Raw genomic sequence first — 22394 nt, 5'->3', positions numbered from 1 at the left:
TGGGTGACCTTTTGGAAGGGTATCGATCCTTCAAAACTTTGTATTAAACCTTCATTTTCAAGTCATAGCCCAAATTATTATTATTATTATTATTATTATTATTTGCTAAAAGGCAAGAGCAAATGATCATAATGTATGTCCAGGTCGGCTGGTTTTTATCCTCTCACTGCAAGATATAATGGGTTTTTTTTTTTAATATTTTATTTTACAAGATACAGTCACTGTTTTGTTGGATTTTTTTTTCTTTTTTTACAGATAATTTGAATAAAAAAAATTTAGGGAATTTATTTTTCTCTCTCAACTTCTCCTTATCATGCCTTTTACATCTGAATTTTCATGGGAGAATTGACATATAAAGTACATATATATATATATAAATATATTTCGTTGAGAAGATATTCATAAAAATATATAATAAATCTTTGAAAGTAATTTTGTATTTTTAAAACATAAATTCATATAAATATTTTTTTTTCTATCTTTACTATTCCAAAACAATCACCAAACACTACTTTATATATATCGAGCACTACTTTATATTTATGATTATGCATAGAAGTTTAGTTTCCAAAATATTTCCAAAGATCTTGCTTCAAATCCAAATTATAACAGACATGGGATGAAGAATAATTTATTTACGAATCATTGAAACATGGAGAATGAAATCTAAGTATTTAAAAATGCAAATAAGAAGAACCCCATCACAATTTTCTAGTTTGTTATTCCCTTAATTTGGTGACCTAATTTGCAATTAATTTCCTCAATTATCTTATAATTGAAAAAACTACATGTATGTGCACCCTGAGAAATTCCTCGAGTTGTACCACAAGGACAATCTGATGAAAGACAGGGACTTAACTTTAGCTAGTTACATGATATTATGCATGAATCAAAAAACAACCTTTGTTAGTTAAAATTGATTCTGAGTTGCAAAAGTTACCTGAAGAATGAAGTCATTAGCCAAGAACATCACATATCCATAGCATATATTTTTTTTAAAAAAACTTAATTATTAAATTTAGCCTAACTCAGGGTTTTTTTTTTTTTTAAATAACCTGGAGTTGATCTTTAGATTAAAACCAAGTTTGATTTTTAAATTTTTCATTCAAAATGACGCTGTTGTAATTAAATCAATGAACAAATTGAATCCACAGCAGAGACCGAGACTGGGATTAATAACTTTAATCACTTCTATTTGAGATGCAACTACATCTTTTAAATCCAATCGCAAGGATAAGTCATTTAACTTAAACATTGTAAGCAGACATAGGGGAGACTGTCCTGTCCAATAGTCAGGCCACTTAAACATTGTAAGCAGACATAGGGGAGCCTGTCCTGTCCAATAGTCAGGCCTCAGACATTGACTATCCATACAAGATGGATGGTGCAATTTCTTTTGTAAATTTGTATATATTTTCATGCATGAAGCATTTATATAGCTTGCAGAGGATAGCATAGCAGGAGCAGACACCAAATTAAGCTCCCAATAGTAACACATAAAAATATTTGTACATGAATCAGCAATTTCACTCCAATAACAAGCATTTTCGAAATACACAATATTTCCCGAGGGCATCAATGAATAGGCCGATGGGAGATCACTGAAAATGGGAGTTTTAGCAGCTGGAGTTGCAACTACCCACAATACAACATTTCTTTTAATCCACACACTCACAATTATTGTTGGTAAATAAGGTTAATTTTCCTTGGCCAGGTCAGCCACAACTTCTGCCTCATTTCTTCTAAAACGGGCAACAAGCTGCTCAACAGCGATTTTGGACACATCACGACGTACTCCGATATCAGAAACTAGCCGGCTGGCACAATACATCCCATATCCCACAACTGCCAGGCCGCTAAAGCTGGCTGTCAAAAATCGAAGTGGTGAAGAAACAACAGCACTAGTAGCAGCTAAGAAGGAAGCAGCCTGCCCACTTCGGCCAACACTAATACTAGTAATAACGAGCAAACCAGTCTTACAGTAAATTGCGAAATCCTCACAGTTGTTCTTGAAAATGTGGTATCCACCAAAACCATTCTGCAAGAGGAAGGAAGCACGGTGAAGGACGTCTTCTGGTAGGTCAGACTTGGCAAGGGTGCAGGTACCACCTCGAGGTTTAGCAAGGAAGAGAACTGCTGAGACATCATACTCAAAAAGATAGAGATCACCACCTGAGAGGAAACAGTCAATGCAGGACGAGATGACACCATCAAGCCTTGATTGATCACCACATTTTGGGCATGGATTATCTGAAGGATGAGATGGAGATGAGCTGAAAACAAACCGGTCTAACACAGTTCCTGTGCCAATTTCTTGGCCTGCTGCCCGAGTGAAATGGATCACCTTTTCATCACCAACATATATGCCTAGTTTCATATAAGGAAACTGATTAGAAAAGCAAGTTCAAAATGCTAATGTCATATCCATAACTCAGAATTGCACAATAATAGCTAGATGCACGCGAGCATATGCTACATCGTGAGTGTATACACCAGAATCAGATAGCACAGAATTCAGATACTTAATAAAGACAATTTTGGTCATTGGAAAGAAAACAGTGCATTAATTAAACTTTGACTTCCACGTGATCTCCTACAGAAGTTAATGGAAGAAGACTCCCCCTCTTCCTCTCTCAATGTAAACAAACAGTCATAGAGCCAAAATTTAAAAGTTGAGAAAAAAGTATGACAAAGCAGAAAATAAATAAGAACCATTCATCAGTATATATGGAAAAGATTACAACTCTTTTAGACATTTTAACAAAAATTACATGTATGAAACAACCCGAAAAAGGCCTTGAGGAGTTTTACCACAACGGCAATCTGATGAAAGGCAGAGAGGTGTCTTTAGCAGTTACAAGATACTTATGCATGAATCAAATCATCTTCTCGTGAACTAAAATTTATTTTGAGATGTAAAAGTTACCTGCAGAAGCACATCATTGCACATGGATAGCACGACTCCATAACACTTAAATTCTATTGATACTATGCCAATTTAGATTTTTATCTCTCACAAGTCTTGTAAATTATAACGATTATATTCTATATGCCGTGGGTATTCTTTGGTAATATCAGTAACATCCAAATTCCAGTGGGACAAAAAACATACGTTTGCTAGCATTCAATGGCATGAAAAAGGCACAAATAATAAAAAAGCAGTAAATTCTATCAAATTCAAGAGTCATACAATGTAGTTGAAAATGTCAAAGATGCATCCAGTCCTAAAGGAACATTGAATAAGAGAGCAAAGGAATGGGTAAAAAACAAGTTACTCTTGTAAAAACAAATTTCACGAGATACATGCAAAGCAGGCCAGTAGGGTTGAACCCTAACGAAAGACACAAAGCCTCTTCAAACTCGTAAAGTTTCTCATTAATTATCATACCAAAAACAACTGAACCAACCTCAAAAACCAGATAATGGTTGGTTTGAGCAAGCAAATTGGTCACAATATACAAGACAATCGAACTATATGCACAAAGGCTTTCACACTAATTCAGTGACTGAGGTACCCCCATTACCAGGATAAGGAAAGAAAGGAGACAACAAGATAAAAGAGAGTTGGGAGAACAACCTGTTGATGGCTGATGAAAAAACAACATAGAAGGTGAACAAGAAAATTGTATGAAGAAAAGAACAACATTTCTGCCACTGCACGCCCAATTGTCAATTGTTCCAAGCAGAAATAACTTAACAAAAGCCCTACTTTTCCCATTTCATTCCACATTTCTAAGCCCATAACTGTATCCCAAGTTTTAAACTCAAAGTTTCTATGCCACATATTAACTACTCCCACCGATTTCTGTATCACTTCCAATAAAACTCCAAAAAGAACTATGATCAATCAACATACATTATAAACTATGATTAATTAACAGACATTATAATCGTTTCCTGTAACAACCAGCAGTATGACACTCCAACACAGAAGGCGTCACAAAAACAGTAAAAAATTTAATGTCTGGTTAATTCAACGTTACAATCACTACCTACCAACTCAATTGCACGTAAAGGCCTAAATCCACCCATTTTATGCCCATCACTCAATCAGAAAGCCCCCACCTTTGCATTTACAGACTATTAATCCTGCTCTTAAAATGTCAAAAAACCAATGAGAAATCAAACTGGCATCCTAAAAGCACACAAAAAAATCAATTGCTTCACAAATCTGAATCCAAAAGGGTATCCACACTGATCTAAAATACCGAAAACAAAATGGGAAACCAAAAAAACAAGCCAAGACATCATTTTCCTTACAAAATTGATCCCAATGGGCATCCAAAACACCAATTACACAAGCACAACACGAAAAAGCAAAAAACAAAGATAAATTGAGAGACAGACCGTGATGGGCATATAAGTAAGCGTTTCTCCATGAGTAGATATGATCCCCTGGCTTTAACACCTCTCTATCGATCTTGTTCGAAAGAAGTCCCATTTCTTCCTTTGCTTTTTCTCTTCGTTTCCCCCTTTGCTTTGAGATTACAGAGAAAGAAAGAAAGAAATAAGAGAGAGATGGGTGGGGAAGGAACGCTAACTTGCTTTTGCTCTGCGTCCGTAGCTTTACGTGTTCCTATACCATTAAAGAGTAATTAATGAGTCAGGTTTTAAAATTCCCTTTCTAGCTTTGGTAAGACTACACTTCAGTCACATATATTAATTAGCATATCAGTCCTCGACCTTTCAGACTCTTGCTAGTTCTCCCCAAGCTTTCTTTGTTCTAACAAATTCTATGATACTATATCTCCAAGTTTATGATTTAAGTCATTTAAAGAAGTTCTGTTAACAAATTCAACTTATTTCACGGTTTTTAACTGATTCCAGGAGTTTATTTGACAACGGAAGTCGATCCAAGGATGAAAGTGGAACAACGGCAGACTTGGAAAAATTAGCAAACTCTTAAAGTTAGGAACTGAGTTGTTATTTACTATGTATGATAGGATTGATTTGCAGTTATTCCTGTAGCGTTTGATTGAATGTTCCAGCAAACTTGTCCTCCTCCTCATATATTGCGCATGTGCAGGAGGCCGACATGAGAGTATATACTTTTTAAAGTTAGTACAATTAATTAAAAATATTGGAGAAATATAGTTAAAAAAATTAGTAAAATAATATAATTTATATATATCATTCATTAAAAAACATAATTTTTATAATTTATTGATATACATAATAATAATATCATTTAAAAAATATTAAAAGAACAACAAATAAAAAATATAAAACAAGAATTCCTTTTCATAAAAACAAGCTACAAATAATAACTCAAGTAAGGAACACTTGTTATCCAAAAATAGAGAGTGGTCCAAATATGATGGACTTGGTCATTGTTGATGATTTTATTTAATATTGTTAAATTTATCATGTTAATATTTTTATATAATATTAATGATGTTATAATTAAAATTTTGATTTTTCTTTATAGTTTTTTTTTCTCTCCTCTCTCTCTTGTCTATTTAATATTTTTTAATAGATTTTTTTATTCTAAATAGCTACAAGCTATAAATATTATGTTTCCGATTACAATATAAACAAATTGTGCTATTTTATTATTTTTTTAATTGTGTTATTTTACTAATATTTTTTAAAAATATATTAAAAATAAAAAACAAGCTTGGCATAAGAATTAGTGTAGGAGGCCGACATGAAGATCAACATCATGTTTTAATTTGTCTTTTAAAATATTTTAAAATAATTTTTCTGTTTATTAATATGTTAATATTAAAAATAATTTTGTGATCCAATTAAATTTATATTAAATTTGAACAAAATTACTAGATATATTATATCTTATTGAATTAAATTAATTTGATTAGGTCAAGATGTTATCCAATTTAATTAAAAACTCATCCATTAGACTCTAAATCCCAAGTTTTTCATATCATAACTATGTTGTGATATGATTCATTTGAATTCTTTTCTTCTAATTTTTCATAGAAACGGATATGTCATGATAAATTTCCTATTCCCTGTTCTCGTTTTAGGCTTGAACATGAGATGTTAGTTCATACGCAAAATAAACTCATTTGTCAGTTGAGCAGACCCCAAAGTATAGCTTTTAAATTGTCCTGTCTTTGTCGGAGGTTGAAACAAAATCTAGTTATGGATATTTGTCATGTAGGAAACCAAACCAAACCTTATTTGTCATGGAGGAATTAGGATAATTTTGTATTTAACTACATAAAAACACGCACAAATCTATAAAATAAAGGACGTTGTCCAAGAATAGTATCTATAGCACCAAGATCATCAACAACGACTTCAAACATTTTTCTCTATATATTTTTAAAACATTTATGATAAATGGTAAAACATAAACAGGGTGCATGCCCGAAGATTTCAATTTATCATAAATATTTCTTTTTTTAATTGTTAATTAATTTGTATTTTAATTTTAATTCTAACTAGACTCAAATTTTTATACTATTAATTTACATATATTTACATATATGTAGTTTCATTTTCATTCCACTATATTATATGCCTACAACATTTGTGCTTAACAAGCACTTAAGGTTGTGACGCAGCGATTATAGAAGGAATTGTTTTTCATCATTTAGGTTCAATTATTTATGTATATACCTGTCATTTTTGCGATGTTTTACTTATTTATTAAGCTTGCAGGGTATTTAGTGGGTTTGAAAATTAATCGTAGTGCACGTAAACTGACTCGAATATTCCATTAGGTTCAATTATTTATGTATATACCTGTTATTCTTGTGATGTCTTACTTGTTTATTAGGCTTGCAGGATATTTAGTGGGTTCGAAAATTAATCGTAGTGCACGTAAGCTGACTCGAATATTCCGGGTTACCAAAAAAAATTAAATAAAAGAAACAATGTCCCATAAATTGAACATGGCTAAAATTATGAAGCATCTCTACATTTGGAGTCAAGGTGGTGTGAAAACCTTACAACAAATTATTGAAACCACTACAGAAAATTAAAGATCACCAACAAAATATTATTGGATAGTTTTACCTATATTTATCATATTTTTTTTAATATAAAATACATTGATATTCCTTATTTTATATTTTGAAGGTACTTTTAGATGAAAGATTAAAAAAGAAGTAAATTAAAGATAATTGATAAATTTGACTTCCAGTCGATGTTTTGTGCAGAGTTTGAGATCTAAATGTTGAAATGAAGTGATTTCTAGTGGCATTAGAAAGCTAACATCCATACCTTTCTATACATATATGACAAGAAAAATAAAAAGAGAAAGAGCATGGAAATCGTATCCTTCAAAGAAAAATCTCATATTCTGCAAATGTTGACCTTTAACCATTCCAACCTGAATATTTTGAGTTATAGAAGTTCATTAGATGCAAACTCAATTTTCTTGGATTTTGGAATTGAAGACCTATTATCCTACCAAATTTTAGCAGAAAAAGAGTTCATATAAGATATATATGATTTTTCTAAAATGACACATGAATTATACTAGCAAATAGGTTTTATGAAGAAACAAGTTCAAAGTACTTCTCAAAGCATCCAAGTTGACATCAAAGTCTTTATTTCGGCAATTTAGCTCCTTTAAGTTAAAATTTAAAGCTTGAAGATTTTATGCAAGACTATTTCTCATTTTTTAAGAAAATAGTTATTGAAATATTTAAATGTAAATTATCTACTTAGAAAAGACTATTTTATAGAAAAGGGATTAGGTTTTCGTATCAAATTAAAAAAAAAGGACAAAGGAGCAGTGGGGGGCAGTTAGAAAAGAGAGAAAAAATGCACCCTTTCTTTAAAAAAACCTGAAATCATGCATTCTTCTTTCTTTTTGATTAGTTGTTCAATAAACATATAAGGTTAAACTCTTTTTCTTGGTTGCAAGGATACAAAAACCTTTAAATTCAAGAACTGTGAGATTTATTTTATCTTTTTTTTTTAATTTATATGATGAACATGCTTGTTTTCCTATGCTTATTTTCTATAATTGTTTATTTTAATTGCTAAAGCGGATTTTAAGTTGTTATTGTAAACAATCTATTACTAAGTTTGCTATCAAAATCAGAGTTGTGGTATATAAACTTGTGAAGCAACTGAGGTTAATAGTTATGGCTAATCCAGGTTATTAATTTTAGAAAAAATATTCAATCAAATTAAACATGATTTGTGAACAATTATATTTTTTCTAGATTAATCAACTTATCTAGTTCATAAGGCTGTTGTGAACAATTATATTTTTTCTAGATTAATCAACTTATCTAGTTTATAAGGCTTCCATTAAATTACATTACTAGTGCGAACACTATGGTTATTTGATAGTTAAAGTTAGTTACACGATGAATCTGTTAACTAACCAATGTTAAGAAAAGATAAATGTTCAGAATATAAATTGATGTATTATTTCAATGATTGGTTCTAATTTTCGTAGGTGAACGTCCACTTGAAACCAATGTTTGTTCCTTTAACAATTTTTAGATTTATTTAATTTAGATTAATTGTTTAATTCTACTATAGCCTAGATAACCTCAATTCCCCTTAATTGCATATCGTATAGTATAAAAATTTGAACTAAACCTTTATTGTAGGATCGACCACTTGTTTGCTCTATCCTATCTTGTTTATTTAAGCTAAGGTAATTAATTTGTGTGACCGCGATATCGCAATATAAATCCTCGACTGTAGCGTTGGAGATACTGTGAAAATGGTTTCCATTAGGTCTATTGGTAGATCCAACCTCCATCTAGAAATCTGGATTGAGTTTTAGTTGGGTTAGGTCAAATGATTGTTTTTATATTTTCCATGTAATGGGGGGTTATATGTTTTCTAAAAAAAAGTCATAAATATATAAAAAAGATAATAACTTAAAAAATGGTGAAATCCAACTTACCACAAACTTTTAGGCTTTGTTATCCATGAGTTGCTGTACCCCTTTCTAACAGTCCTCATTTTGCATGTGAGTTTCAATAAAAAGCACAATTGATCTTGGATCGCATCCAAATATCATAACCTATAAAAGAAAACTACTATTAGTTAAAGTTTTTCATATAATACAACAATTTTAAAAAACAATTATCATATAAAGTAAAATCTTACCACCTATTTTGCATGTGAAGCAAATATAACGGATCTGATGGTATGTGTAGTTATGAAACCATGAATCTTCTCAGTCTGGTTCTCTAAACCACATTATGACCACTGTAAGAAATGTTGAGACATCATGTACTGGATATAAGCATCCTAGATACTTTTTGAGATGTGTGGAGGTCTGAAGTCCCTCTACATGACCACATTTTCCCAACCTGAAAGACCTTTATCTTTTTTTCATATTTATTTGACTTTTTTTTGGGTCTTATGTCAGAAATCATGCAATCTGATTCATAGAAAAAATCATTGGTGAAGATTATGAAAAATAAAATTTCAACCATTTGAATTCAATTTTATCTAATAGCGCTATGATCTCATACACTCTCCTAGACATACCGCTGTCAGCCTCCTCCTGATAAAACTTTTCCTTATACGTCAATTTCATTAAATAATTACTTTATTAAAACTAAGAACCTAACTGAATTAAATATTAAAAAAATTATGTATGTAGGTAGTAATCTTAAACTTTCTAAACCAAGCATCAATCATTGGTTTCCATTCAGGATTTTTGAACACTTAATTTTATTGAAACAAAAAAGCTTCCATCAATAATTTCATCTTTAATGTTATCATTCAAGTAACCTCAATATTTGTAAACCTGAATTTTCATTCTTTCATTAAAATTAATCATTCAGACTTTATTCATTGTTGTTTATTTTTATAGTACATAACAGGAAAACAAACTTATATGCTTTGATGGGGTTTCCATTGAGCAATATACTTCCTAGTATATATATCCTACTCAGAAGGGACACCCCTTTTACGATTCACCCTCACAATCAACGGGCATGTGCCAAGAGAGGATCCTTCTGCCTAAGATGCCTTGTCATGGTCAGAACTTAACAACTTATGCTTATTAGAAGTGCTGTCAGAAAAACCAGCAACACTCCTGTCCATATTACTTTTTAATGACATTCTCTTCGTAATCTAAACAAATTTGATAAAGAAATAATAACATTATCAATACATTCTATTTAAAAAAAAAACAACCGGACCTCCTCTGTATAGAGACCACTTAAAATTTTAATACCTGTAAACACACATCAATAACTCATGCTACAAATCATTTGATTTTATTTATGACTAATATTTAATTTATTTATTTTGAGATTTATATGGATAATTACAAGTTGCAAATTTCATATCAAAATAATAATTAAAAAAAAAGCATTTCAAATTTCTTTCCCCGCGTAACCTAAATATTTAAATTAATAAAATCAAACATGAACCCATGAAATTCAATTAACAATTTATAAAACATCTTAACATCCTAATATATTTTATAATTAAGCTATCAAAATAATAGGAACTTTGAAATTCACTTTCATTTAACCTAAAACTATAAATTTCACAAATAAATTTCGCAATCTCGTATTAACAACAATAATCTTACTAGCTTTACAACTAATACATCAAACCCCCTTTTCAAATTGCTTTAATTAATTCTAAAAAATAAAACTAACTACTTTTCAATTCATACTCTCATATTAACAATAATAATCTAATCAATTTCATAATTAAAACAACAAATTATTATGTTTAACCTAAACCTAAATCTAATTTTTACCATGAATAAAGAATTAACCCAAACCATAATAATTATCAATCCAACACAATTGATAATTTATAAAAAAGTTGTAAAAACTTCCAAAAGATTATGTGGGTTCACAAATCAACCTTTAATGTGGTTGGGGATGACTAGAAATTGTTGGAATAGTTGAGATCTTTTCAGAGGCAACCAAAACAGTGCCAGTGTGTGTGAATCACTAGGTACTTCAAAACTTTAACTCCATTGAATAAATTGATAAAAAAAATTAAAAATTAGAATCAAAATGATAGTTAATCAAACAATAAGTTAAAAAAATGATCTCACTAAAAAGAAATCACAGGAAACTTAGTTCAACCTAAATATTAGTAATAAAAAAAAAGAAAGAGTAAGAGGATGAGAGAGGGAAGATTTACTTGGTGTAGAGGATAAAGACTTATCATCGAGTCGGGTACAAACACGAGGGATAGAGGATGATTGAAGGCAGGGGGAAGAGAGGGAGGGGGAGAGGACAATAGAGGGAAAGAAGACAACGAAGGGGAAATATAAAAGAGGGAGAAGGCACGACGAAGAAAAAAAAAGAAAAAAAAAGAAGAAACAAGGGAGGAGAGAAAGGGCTCGTGTGACAAGCTATAACTTAAATATTATAGATAGATTCTTGGACAAATAGTAGTAACAATAATTTTTTATCAATAATTTCATCAGCAATATTGACATGTTAGATTTATCGATGAAATTAACGAAGGAGTACTTGCTCAATTTTTTTTATTTGAATTCTATTGATAATTCCCTTTGTATTCATTGACAAAAAATTTTCGATTAGTGAATACTGATGACAACAATGATGTCATGTTTCATTAACAAATGCTATTGTTATTCAGTGAAGATATTTTTTCTATCGATATTTCTGTTTGTATTTGGTAATTTTCTAGTAGTGAATTTTTTTTTTAAAACCCAAAACATAATAAATGGAAAAAAGATAATCCTATATTATAAATTCTTTTATAAGATTACAATATATAATAATGTGAAGAATAAATTCTTTTTTTTTTTAAATAAACTAAACCTTCTAGATATAGGGTTTACCACATTTTATCACACACACATTGATTTCCACGTTTTTTTTTTTTTCAAAAGATAGGGCCTAAAGGTGACGGGGAACAACAAACTATCTAGTAATAGAATTATTTAAAGAAAAATGGCAGTTCCAACTTCCAAAAGATCACCCAAATTTTATTTTCATACACTACAATATATTTTTTTAGCATCATTTTCATATTTTAGAAGTTGAACTAATGACAAATATTGCTCAAGTAGTAGCACTATTTTTTAAAAAAATTATTTCATGTGTTTCTTCAAATTAGAAACTTTTTTATTTTATCACCAAATCATTTATCTCTTTAAGCTTCTCTATAAATTATGATCAGAAAAGGAGAGAAACACAGAGTGTACTTCAGCAATTCCAAGCCAGAGAGAAAAGGGAAGTCCTACGTACTGTCAACAGGGAAGAACCCTAGATTTGTCTCTGGCTGGCAAGGTAGCCTCGACCGTGTGTGCATGGTCCGAGAGATAGGGTAGGTTTTTTTGTTTTCCAACCACAACAAGCAGAAGCAACGATTGCATTTCATTTTACTCGTCATACTGTGTAACGTTTTCTCAGAGAATGATTTGCATATAAGTCGAAGATCTCTAAGCCACAGGATGCATTATCCCTGTACAGATCTCAGTTATGCTGGGCATCCCGTTATCAGCTGCTGAAGAGAGCATTCATTCTGCAATTCAGGATAGGACAGGGAGCTCCACTGTCTTGAAGAAAAGAAACTGCCAGGCCCATGATCTACATGGCAAAGCTTCAAAGGAATACCACCACACATTAATTGTCTCTCAAGAGCTTCACTTGTTGCGTCTGGATGATGGACTTCGCCTGCCAGGTAAGGCAAGTCAAAAGGTATCTATATATAGAAATTAAATGAGAAATTGATCAACATTAAAATGGAAACAAACCAATGGGATGCAACATGTAAGGCCTTCTGCCCTCCTACTACGCTTGATATATGATGATCGTAAATTCCTCTAATTACTAGCATCCAACTTGCAGCATATATATATATATGCAGGACTAAGTCAGCAACAAATATTTTTTTCTCTTTTAAAAGCAATCACTCTTCATCAATATGCAACTTCTCCATATGACAATGGACTTCTTGGATCTCATGATTACAGACTCAAAGAGAAGTTGTGTTTATTCGCAAACCAAATTAATTATGTGCATGTAACACCATCACATAGTGTCCTCCTCAATGAAATCCTCCTATTGCTGCTACTTGCCACTCTTGATTTCTTTGAGCTGGAATTGCTCATAGAACACATAAATTTTCACTTTAACCACATCAACTGACGCTTCAGCCGCATCAGGACTTGCTTCAATTTCAGAAACAAGCCTGCTTGTACCATACAACCAAGATTTCATCCTGTAAATTTTTCAGAACACAAACAGCCCTGTGAAAGGCTTGTTGGGTTTGACGTTAATAAGACACAGCAATAATTAAACTTGATAGAGTATCAAGTCTCGAGCATTGGATTTGACGCTGGCCAAAACCAGCCATAGATAAGTTTGATAGTATACCTAACCTAGAAATATTGTGTTTAACGATTACTGACTCAAGAGATTATTGGATTTAACACCAAAAAATATTTTTTAATAAATAAATTTAATTAAATAAGTTTATACTTCATCAAGATCATTAAATATATTAAAGTCTTTTATCACTAGTCATTTCTCTACTTTCTAGCTGGATAAAATGAATAAAATACAACTCATAATACAACTCAAAATATCACAAAGATAAAGTTACACTCCAATCCTTTTTCTTTTTAAAAAAATAAATTTCATGGGCAAAGATAAAGTTACACTCCAATCCTTTTTTTTTTTTTTTAAATAAATTTCATGGACTATAAATCCACAATCAAACCTTCAAAATAAAAATTCATAATCTTCATTTTCTATTATATATATATATATTTAGAGCATTTTTCTCGAGGATATTATTATATTTTTTCTCTTTAAAAATATACTTATTTAAGCATTAAATAGTACTTACCTCTATAAAAAAAAGATTTTTTTTATAGGTATTAGCCATAATCCTAAATATCAAATATAAACTATTAATCATCATAGTTAAAAAAATATATAAAAATACTATAATCTATTGATTAACCAATTCAAGAATTCTATTCCTCAACTACTTGAAGTTTCAAGACTTCATCACATTCCGTAACCTAGAGCAAAAAAAGCCAATAAAAAGATGGTAACTCTCTCAAGTAATTATGGATGGGAGAGGGAGGAGAAGTGGTAGTGTCAAGTGTGTAGGCAGTACAGTTGTGCTGGTGGATTTGGGCTCAAAAGCCATTATAAGGCTTGTGTTTGGGCCCTTAAAATTACCATTTACATGTTATAATTTGATAACACTGTACATACACGAAAAAAAAAATCAAATTATTTACAAGATTATCATTATATTTTAATTAATAACTAAAAAACTCTTACTATGTTAAAATTAAAAATTACAAAAGCAAGAGATATTAAAAATAAAAGAAAATCTAAAAAATAAACCCTAAAAATCCCTGAAAATAATCCCATTTGACTTGCTCCTTCTTCCCTTCCCTCTGGTTTAGATCAGTTTCTGAAGTACATCCTCTGCGCGTCTCTCCCCCTTCAAAGAAAAACAAGGGAGCATGCTCTCTCTCTCATTCCCCCTTCAAAGAAAAACAAGGGAGCATGTTCTCTCTCTCATGGTAGAGGAAAACCTTCTCTGATTGCGAATTTGAGCATATGCAGAAACATAACAGGCATGATATGTAAAAGCAAGATAAAAGAAATACTGCTAGAACAAACAAAAAAAGGTTGTCTTCATAAGTTCATCTTAAAATATGGAAACGAAACCTTAAACTAGTAGGTATGTGATATATTTTTTTCAAATTAGTATAATTTTTTAAAAAAATTACCAAGTATTTTTTAAATAATATAAGTAAAAAACCAGAATTGAAAAATATCACAATTGAAAAACCACAATGGTCACCTGAGAACAGGTGAGAGGTTTATTTTTTTTAAAAAAAAATAGCCATAATTAATTTTTAATATAACAGTATTTTCTTTTAAATATAATAGTTTACTTAGGAGGATAATTAAGAATATGATAACAGTTATTTTTTAAAATATTTTTTATTAAAAGTATATATCAAAATAAATTTAAAATATTAAAAAATAATTATATATAAAAAAAATAATTTTTTTAATTAATTCCAAACACGTTTACAATCAGCTTCTGGGTGCCATAGTTTCCAACTGCAATTTTTTTTATAAAAAATATTCAGATTCTAATTGCATTTTTCATTCTGTACTATTTTTCAAAAAAATTTCTATCAATATTATCTTCTAAAAAAATAATTTTTAACACGTGTTAGTTGGAAAAACACCTTAATTGGATGGAAACATGGTTTGTCTCGTATTGTCTTTTTCTGCTTTATTACAAGTTAATGAATTGTTTTATTCGGTGTTTTAGATAGTATGCGGAAAGAAATCTTTTGCAAATGCTTTATTGAAATATAAAATCTTCCGACTTTTGTACTTCTACCACATGTTTAAAATCATAGTTATTAGATATGTACAAGAATTGTTTAGTTAAAATTAATTTAGGATGATTAATTAATTTATGGGTTTTTGAGCAAGTAAGATATATCCCAAAACAACATTTATTTTTTTCAATGAAATAATAATATTTAAACAAAATAAAAATAAAAAACTAAAATAACATTGTTTGGTTAACAATTAAAAGAATTTTTAAAGTTGATTTGATTAAGTCTAATACAAGTTTGGTGGAAATTTAATCATAATAGACACATAAATGATAAAGATTTTTTTATGTTGATTTCTTTATTCAAGAACCTTATTTTAATAGCAATCAAAGCAACTTATTAATAATTATTTTGAGTTAAAATTACTCTTACTATACCCAAGATACTTATTTAGCTTTAAAATTCAAGTAGTCTCATATTTACTCACCTTACAAGTACTAGAGATGATTGTTCATATGAGTGAGCCAATTTTAGTCTATCAACATACTTTAACAAATTATACTACATTATACTCACAATATATTTCATAAAACAAATAATAAAGAACATGATATACTAATAATATTTATTCATTATTCAATCACTATAAAAGCCTTCACATAATTCTTAAAACTAGTTATATTGCCAAGTATATTCTACATAGACTAAGGGATCTCACATGTCTAACAAATGCATCCCTTACAAATAATAAAATATTCAGATCTTATTCATGATCTCCAGGACTCATATAATAAAGAAGTAGATATCCATTCTTTATTTTTGTAATGGTTGTTAGCACATGTAGTATGAAATACATGATATAGTAAAACTTACTATTTTCTTATCCGAAGACAAAAAATGTATATCATTGTTTTTTTTGTTAAAGAAAATACATCATACGAGTTTTAGTTTTTTTGCGAAAAAAAAACAAGAAGACATCAAATAAGAAATTCTCATTTACTCACTGTCATTGGTGTTAGATGAATAATTTCATACTTAAATTTAATTATAATAGACACATGAATGATGGAGATTTATTCATGTCGATTCTTTTATATAAGAACCTCGTCTTGGTTCCAACCAAAGCAATTTCTTAATAATTACTTTGAGTTAAAATTACTCATACTGCGTCCAAAATGCTTATTTAGCTCTAAAACTCAAAGAGTATTATCTTTACTCACCTTACAAGCACTAGAGGTGATTGCTCATGTGAGTAAATCAATTTTAATTTATCGACATACTTTAACAAATTGTAATATACTATACTCACAATATATTTCATCAAACAAATAATGAATAACATAATATACCAACGATATTTATTTATTATTCAATCACTATAAGCCTTCGTATGATCCTTAAAACTAGTTATATTGCTAATTACATTCTATATAGATTAATGAATCTCACATGTCTAATAAATAAATCCCTTGTTTTTGGTTTTATGAGTGAATCTGCAACCATAAAATTTGTATAAATATGTTTTAGGATTACATCATATTCAGTAATTACATCTTTAATATAGTGATATCTCATTTAGATATATTTGATCTTTCTATGGTATTTTGAATCTTTAATCATAGTTATTGTAGTAGTGTTATCAAAGTAGATTGTTGCTGGATCTGACGCTGATTTGATAATTTTCAAGTGATGCAAGAAACTCTTAAACTAAATAATATCTTGTATTGTTACGAGACAAGCTACATATTTAACATCCATTGTTGATAAGGCTATACAACATAGTTTCTTGCTCCTCTATAGAATTGCATTATCATTAAGTAAAAAAACATATCTTGAAGTTGATTTGAACTAGTCGACATCTTATTCCCAATTAACATCAGAGTAACCAATCAATCATAAATCTTTTTTTTCTTAGTAACATAGCATGTAATTTGAAGTTTCTTTTAGATATCATAAAATTTTTTTGACTGTCATCTAGTGTTTCTAACCATAGTTTAATTGATATTGGTTAACCAATCCAACAACATAACATAAGGAGTCTATTGATGTGGGATATTACAATCCACCCCCCTTAAGGAGTTTGACGACTCCGTTGGCATAACCGGATAGCCAGTGAGGTCGGCTCTGATACCAAATGTAACAGTCCCTGCTCAACCTGTCATATATTGTCCGTCTTGAGCCTTACCGCCCTCATGGTTTTGTTCCTGGTGACGCGAGCTCACTTCTGAGCCTGACGCCCCAAAACACATATGACAAGTAAGCAATCAACACTCTTAATAAGGGCAGTTATCACTTCTTCACCCGCCAATATGAGATATTACACTTAACCTCATAAAAGCATTAGTGTAGGTGGCCTGTTTGTCTTTATGCACTTGATGCATGTAATAGAGCTATTTACTGCATTTTCTATTAATGGGATGAGAAAGTGTGAAACTGATATTGTATAGTTAGGATTGTGTTGTTTAGCATTTGTACTTGATGGAAGAGTTGTTGGAGATCTAAAGGAATTGAAGTTTTTATGGTATGGATATCAATTATTATTCTATTTTTTGGAGTTTTGTTAATCATGAAAAGAAATTTTATAAGAAGTAAAATGTGAATGAATTAGTTTTTTATTCAACTTTCCACAAATGATAATACTAATGAGATCATGAAAAACTTTAGATAGGAATAAAGGTTTTTATGGTTCCATCATAGGCTGGTAGAGTGAATGATCTTTATTATGGATCTACAAGATTTCCTCAAAGAAAATCTAATATTAAAATTGAGACTCTTCGTACATTAACATTTCCTCAAAGAAAATCTAATATTAAAATTAAGACTTAATGTAAGAGAGATTTTCATGTAAAGATCTTTACATAAATACATGAAGAGAGAGTTTTATATGTTTAGGACTTATCTCTTTTAATATGACTAACATTGTTAAGAACATATTTGGCGTTCTTATCTATATATACTTACCTTTTGAACTTATCTTATGGAAATTTTTTTTTCCCCTTAAACCATGCTGTTGTTGTTTCTGAAGGTATTGAAAGTAATATTTACCTCAAAAGTTAATTGTTGAATTTGTTTATTTCATTATTGAAAGTAATATTTACCTCAAAAGTTAGTTGTTGAATTTGTTTATTTCATGTAAGTACGGTAGCATCTTGCAAATAAAATTTCTAATAAAAAAAACTGGTTACCTTCACCTAAATAATAACTAAAAAAATCATATTTTTCATTTCTCTTATTCTATAATAAAATAGCATTCTTGAATTAATTTATATATATTAAGAATAAATATATGCCATGAATCGAGTTAAAGAAACAAATGACTCATACTAAATTTAGAATATTTTTGAAAAATTTATCCTTTTATATTACAATCCAAATAACTTGTAATACTTAAATTCAATTACATATTCAAATTTAAAAAGATATATGTTATTTATAGATATACATTTTCTTATAAATACAATATTTTATATTACTTAAATATACATCTTTTTAAAAGAAAATTTCTTTTAAATACAGCAACCCACAAAATTAAAAAAATAATAATCCTAAACTCATTATCTAATACAATTATAAAAAACAAATAATAGGATAATAAATTTCGAAACCTTTTTTTCTTCTTGACATTTATTTATTCTTTTCTTCCTTCACATAAGTAAGACCTCCCTTGAAGACCACCTCTCTCCTCATTTCCTTCACCTTCCTTCCCGGCAAGAGTTAAAAAATCAGCCAATCCTCTCTTCAGGGCTGCTCCCTTCTCCTCGATGGCACCCTCAAAGCTCATCCTCACCCTCTTAATCCTCCTTTCCTCCCTCTCCTTCTCATGCTCAGCAAGACCTTGCAAAACCCTTTTCATCTCTTCTTATTCCTTGTCCATCAAACCCCATAATCCTAACCCTAACAACCCATCTTCTGGTTTCGTTATCGTAACTGAAATCGAAGAAACCTCAACTTCCACCTTCCACTCGAACTTCTTTAACCGCAGATTCATCCCTTTCATCCCTAACAATAATTACGAGAAATCCCATGAAATTCATGACAAGAAGGGTTTTCAAGAAACCGCCCAGGTGGGGTCAGTTTGGCCTGGATTTGGTGGTTATGATTTGAGTTCGTTGCGTGATCGCACTAAGGATATTCTTAGCGTGGTGGTTGCTTTGCTTTTTGGTGTCGGTTGTGGTGCTCTTACCGCAGCTACGATGTACTTGGTTTGGTCTTTTTTTTCTCCTTCACAGCCGCGCTATAGTCATTATTTTGATGGAGATTTTAGTGATGATGAGGAGGAGGATGTGAAGAAAATTGGGTATGTCAAGATTCCTGAGGCGGAGCAAGTTAAATGCGGTTCGGTATGAGGGCGATTGGTAATTTCTTGATTTGGGTTTGCGTATATAATAATCAAGACAGTGAATTCGATAAATTATCAACTGGTTTCATTTTATCGATGTTTATGTTATTATGGTATTGCTGTTATTATTGAAGAACAAATGATGATGCTTTTATGGTGTGTGTTGTTTTATTGCCGAAAGGCTCTGACTTTTATTGTTATGTAATATCAGTTGACTCTGGTGCGTTAATTGCTTGTGTTTCGGTTGATGATTTGATAGGATTTGGCTTGGTTTTAGGTTTCTGGAAGAAAATTTGATGAATGTTAGTGTTTGATTGACATTGATTCTGTGCATAGTTTTTATAGCTAATGTGTTTGTCCTAGTTGATTGTTTTGCTGCTTTCATGTTAATAGGGAGATAGAGCTGATAGGATTACTTACGGATAGAATACAAGAAAACTTGAGACCCCAAGCTTCTTCATTTACCATTGTTGAGTGGTGAAGTTGCAATGTAGCTTTTGATCACTAAAAGGTCCCTGTACTGCTACAGCTACTTCTTCTGAAGCTACAAGTAGTGAATGGCTGAGCATCTAGATTTTAATGTCCACTATCATATAATTTCACCATCTGAAAGCATAAATGTGAAATTGTTTTAGGTGTTGCTGATGGGAGCTGGTCTCTTCTCATTAGGGACTTACTGAAAAGTATATACAAGAGTACTCCTGAGAGATAGAGACTGCTTCAATTTTTTTTGTGATTTGAAGATGTTTGTGGGTAAGTTTTTTGTTTCATTCCGTTGTGTGTCATCTTCTTAGCTGACTTGCATTAGGTCGCATCATTTTTCCACTGAATGCATTAATTTGGTCAGGGGGGCTGGAGATCTAGGGGAGAATATGAATTAGTACTGCTGTAGAAGTCTAATTCCTGAAAGGCATCCTAATTAATGACACAAGTTCAAATCAAAGCTTCATTTTCTATAGTCACTGAAATCCTTTGATTCATGAGTTTCGAAGTTGAGCAAGTGAGCAGAGGAGTTGGAATGGTCTTATTAAGAGATTAAAGCTTTTGCTTAGTGGAAACATTATGATTTCTGTGATTAAGAGATGGTCATCTATTTTCTGAGATAATTTGCGTGCATGTGATTGGTCTATATCTTCACACCATCTTTGTAGTCTAGTGCTATTGCTTATCAGTACAGCAAGGAATTTGTTAAAACTCTGGGTAGCCTAAACTTAGCCCCATCTAGCCATGACGTCCTTTACTGGTCAGATGTGTATTGCAACTTCTTACACGCATGCATTATGTCAAGAACACTATTCGTGGAGTGCTTCGCTCATCAAGAAAAGCTTTTCAACCATTTCATAGCTGAGCACACTTGTATGGTGGCTTCAGGGCATGAATGAGTAAATATTTTTTCTACCTTCTGTATTTATTCTTTTGTATTAGGACTCAATGAATATTTTAAGACTTTGCAGTGTCTCCTCTTTCGCCCCCTGTAACCTTTTGTCCTTCCTTTGTTTGAAACGGAGGTTGATAACGAGATGCTCTTCTTCGAGAGTGCAGCTCAAAGGCTTGCTGAAATTTATTATTGTTTTTTTTTTTTTTATGTTTTCATTGTTTCGATGTTTTTTAAAAAAATAAAAAAAATATTTTAATATATTTGTGAAAAAAACAGTTTAAAAAATAAAAAAAATGGCATATATATATATAGATCGGGACTTGGAGATATTATTTAATTAAATATTATTTGAACTTCAAACAAAATATTATGAAATTGAGATTATTAATTTATGGAGATGTTCGTTGACCTGGCTCTGCCTGCTTAAGTAAAGGACACGGATGTGCTTAAATAAAAGGTGTCCACTCTACCTATATAGTCAATGGCATAGATATTACTGCATCCTTGGTGAAATGCACCTGTTTTAATTGCAAGATGTCTCCTCCACATAGTAATTGACATATACGTACATTAGATATTGATGACAAGGATGTCCCACTCACCTGCAAATAAATAACCAAATGACGGAAAAATAATATATTTTTTAATATTATAATTGGAAATTTTGATAAAATTTTAATTGATATTGTGATTCATGTGATATTTATATAAATTTAGGAGTAATTAATTGATTGATTCGTAAAGAACTATTAATATTCGACTGTTTAATTGATTGATTCGTAAAGAACTATTAATATTCGACTGTTACAGTAGTGATTTTATAAATTTTTGTAAGTTACAGCGTTACTCAACAGTCAAATTAAATTTTGGTAAATAACTATTAATATTTGATGATTAAAATAGTGATTTTATAAATTTTTATAAAAATTATAGGGGAGCTCAACAATTAAATTAAAAACTATGGTCTTTTTTAGTAGTTAAATTAAAAATTATAGTTTTTTTTAGTTATTATTTTCAACTAGTACAACTGAATTTTGGCCTAAACTTATCCTATTAATTTATAAATATATTTTCTAAGCTATTCATGTGATTTATTTAAAGCAGATTTTCATATTTACACTTAACTTTTTAGAATTATCAATAAAAACTATTATGTGAATAATAAATTTATAAAATTTTAATTGGAATTTGTTTTTGAATTTACAAGTTGGACAAAAGTATATATTTTTATTTATAAAATATATTTAAAAAAAATTATTTATAAAATTATGATTTTTATATGAAACGGTCAATTATTTATTTAATTATATCTAACTGGCTAATTGGATGATAATTCTTGCGCTTTAAAAATATAATATTTTTAAATATCAATATAATATAATAAAGCACAACTATTTTATCTTGCTATTTAATTAATATCACACTTTAAAAACATAACAAGGTGAAATTAAAATCAT

General features: G+C 30.2%; 2 protein-coding genes across 2 annotated transcripts; one reads left to right on the top strand and one right to left on the bottom strand.

Moving 5' to 3' along the window:
- Nucleotides 1-1450: 1450 nt before the first annotated feature.
- Nucleotides 1451-4594, bottom strand: LOC105139190 (uncharacterized). The gene is made up of 2 exons (XM_011045548.1): nt 4348-4594; nt 1451-2367 (listed from the first exon to the last, which is right to left on the bottom strand). The coding sequence occupies exons 1-2, from the start codon at nt 4439-4441 to the stop codon at nt 1697-1699; spliced, it is 765 nt and encodes a 254-aa protein (XP_011043850.1). The 5' UTR covers nt 4442-4594; the 3' UTR covers nt 1451-1696.
- Nucleotides 4595-18873: 14279 nt separating this feature from the next.
- LOC105139189 (uncharacterized) lies at nt 18874-19813 on the top strand. Its single transcript, XM_011045547.1, has one exon. It carries the CDS (start codon nt 18982-18984, stop codon nt 19564-19566), a length of 585 nt encoding a protein of 194 aa, XP_011043849.1. The 5' UTR covers nt 18874-18981; the 3' UTR covers nt 19567-19813.
- The last annotated feature ends 2581 nt before the right edge of the window (nt 19814-22394 follow it).

Source organism: Populus euphratica, unplaced genomic scaffold (genome assembly GCF_000495115.2).
Source record: "Populus euphratica unplaced genomic scaffold, PopEup_1.0 scaffold89.1, whole genome shotgun sequence".
Lineage (NCBI taxonomy): Eukaryota > Viridiplantae > Streptophyta > Magnoliopsida > Malpighiales > Salicaceae > Populus > Populus euphratica.
This window is presented reverse-complemented; position numbering and strand designations above follow the sequence as displayed.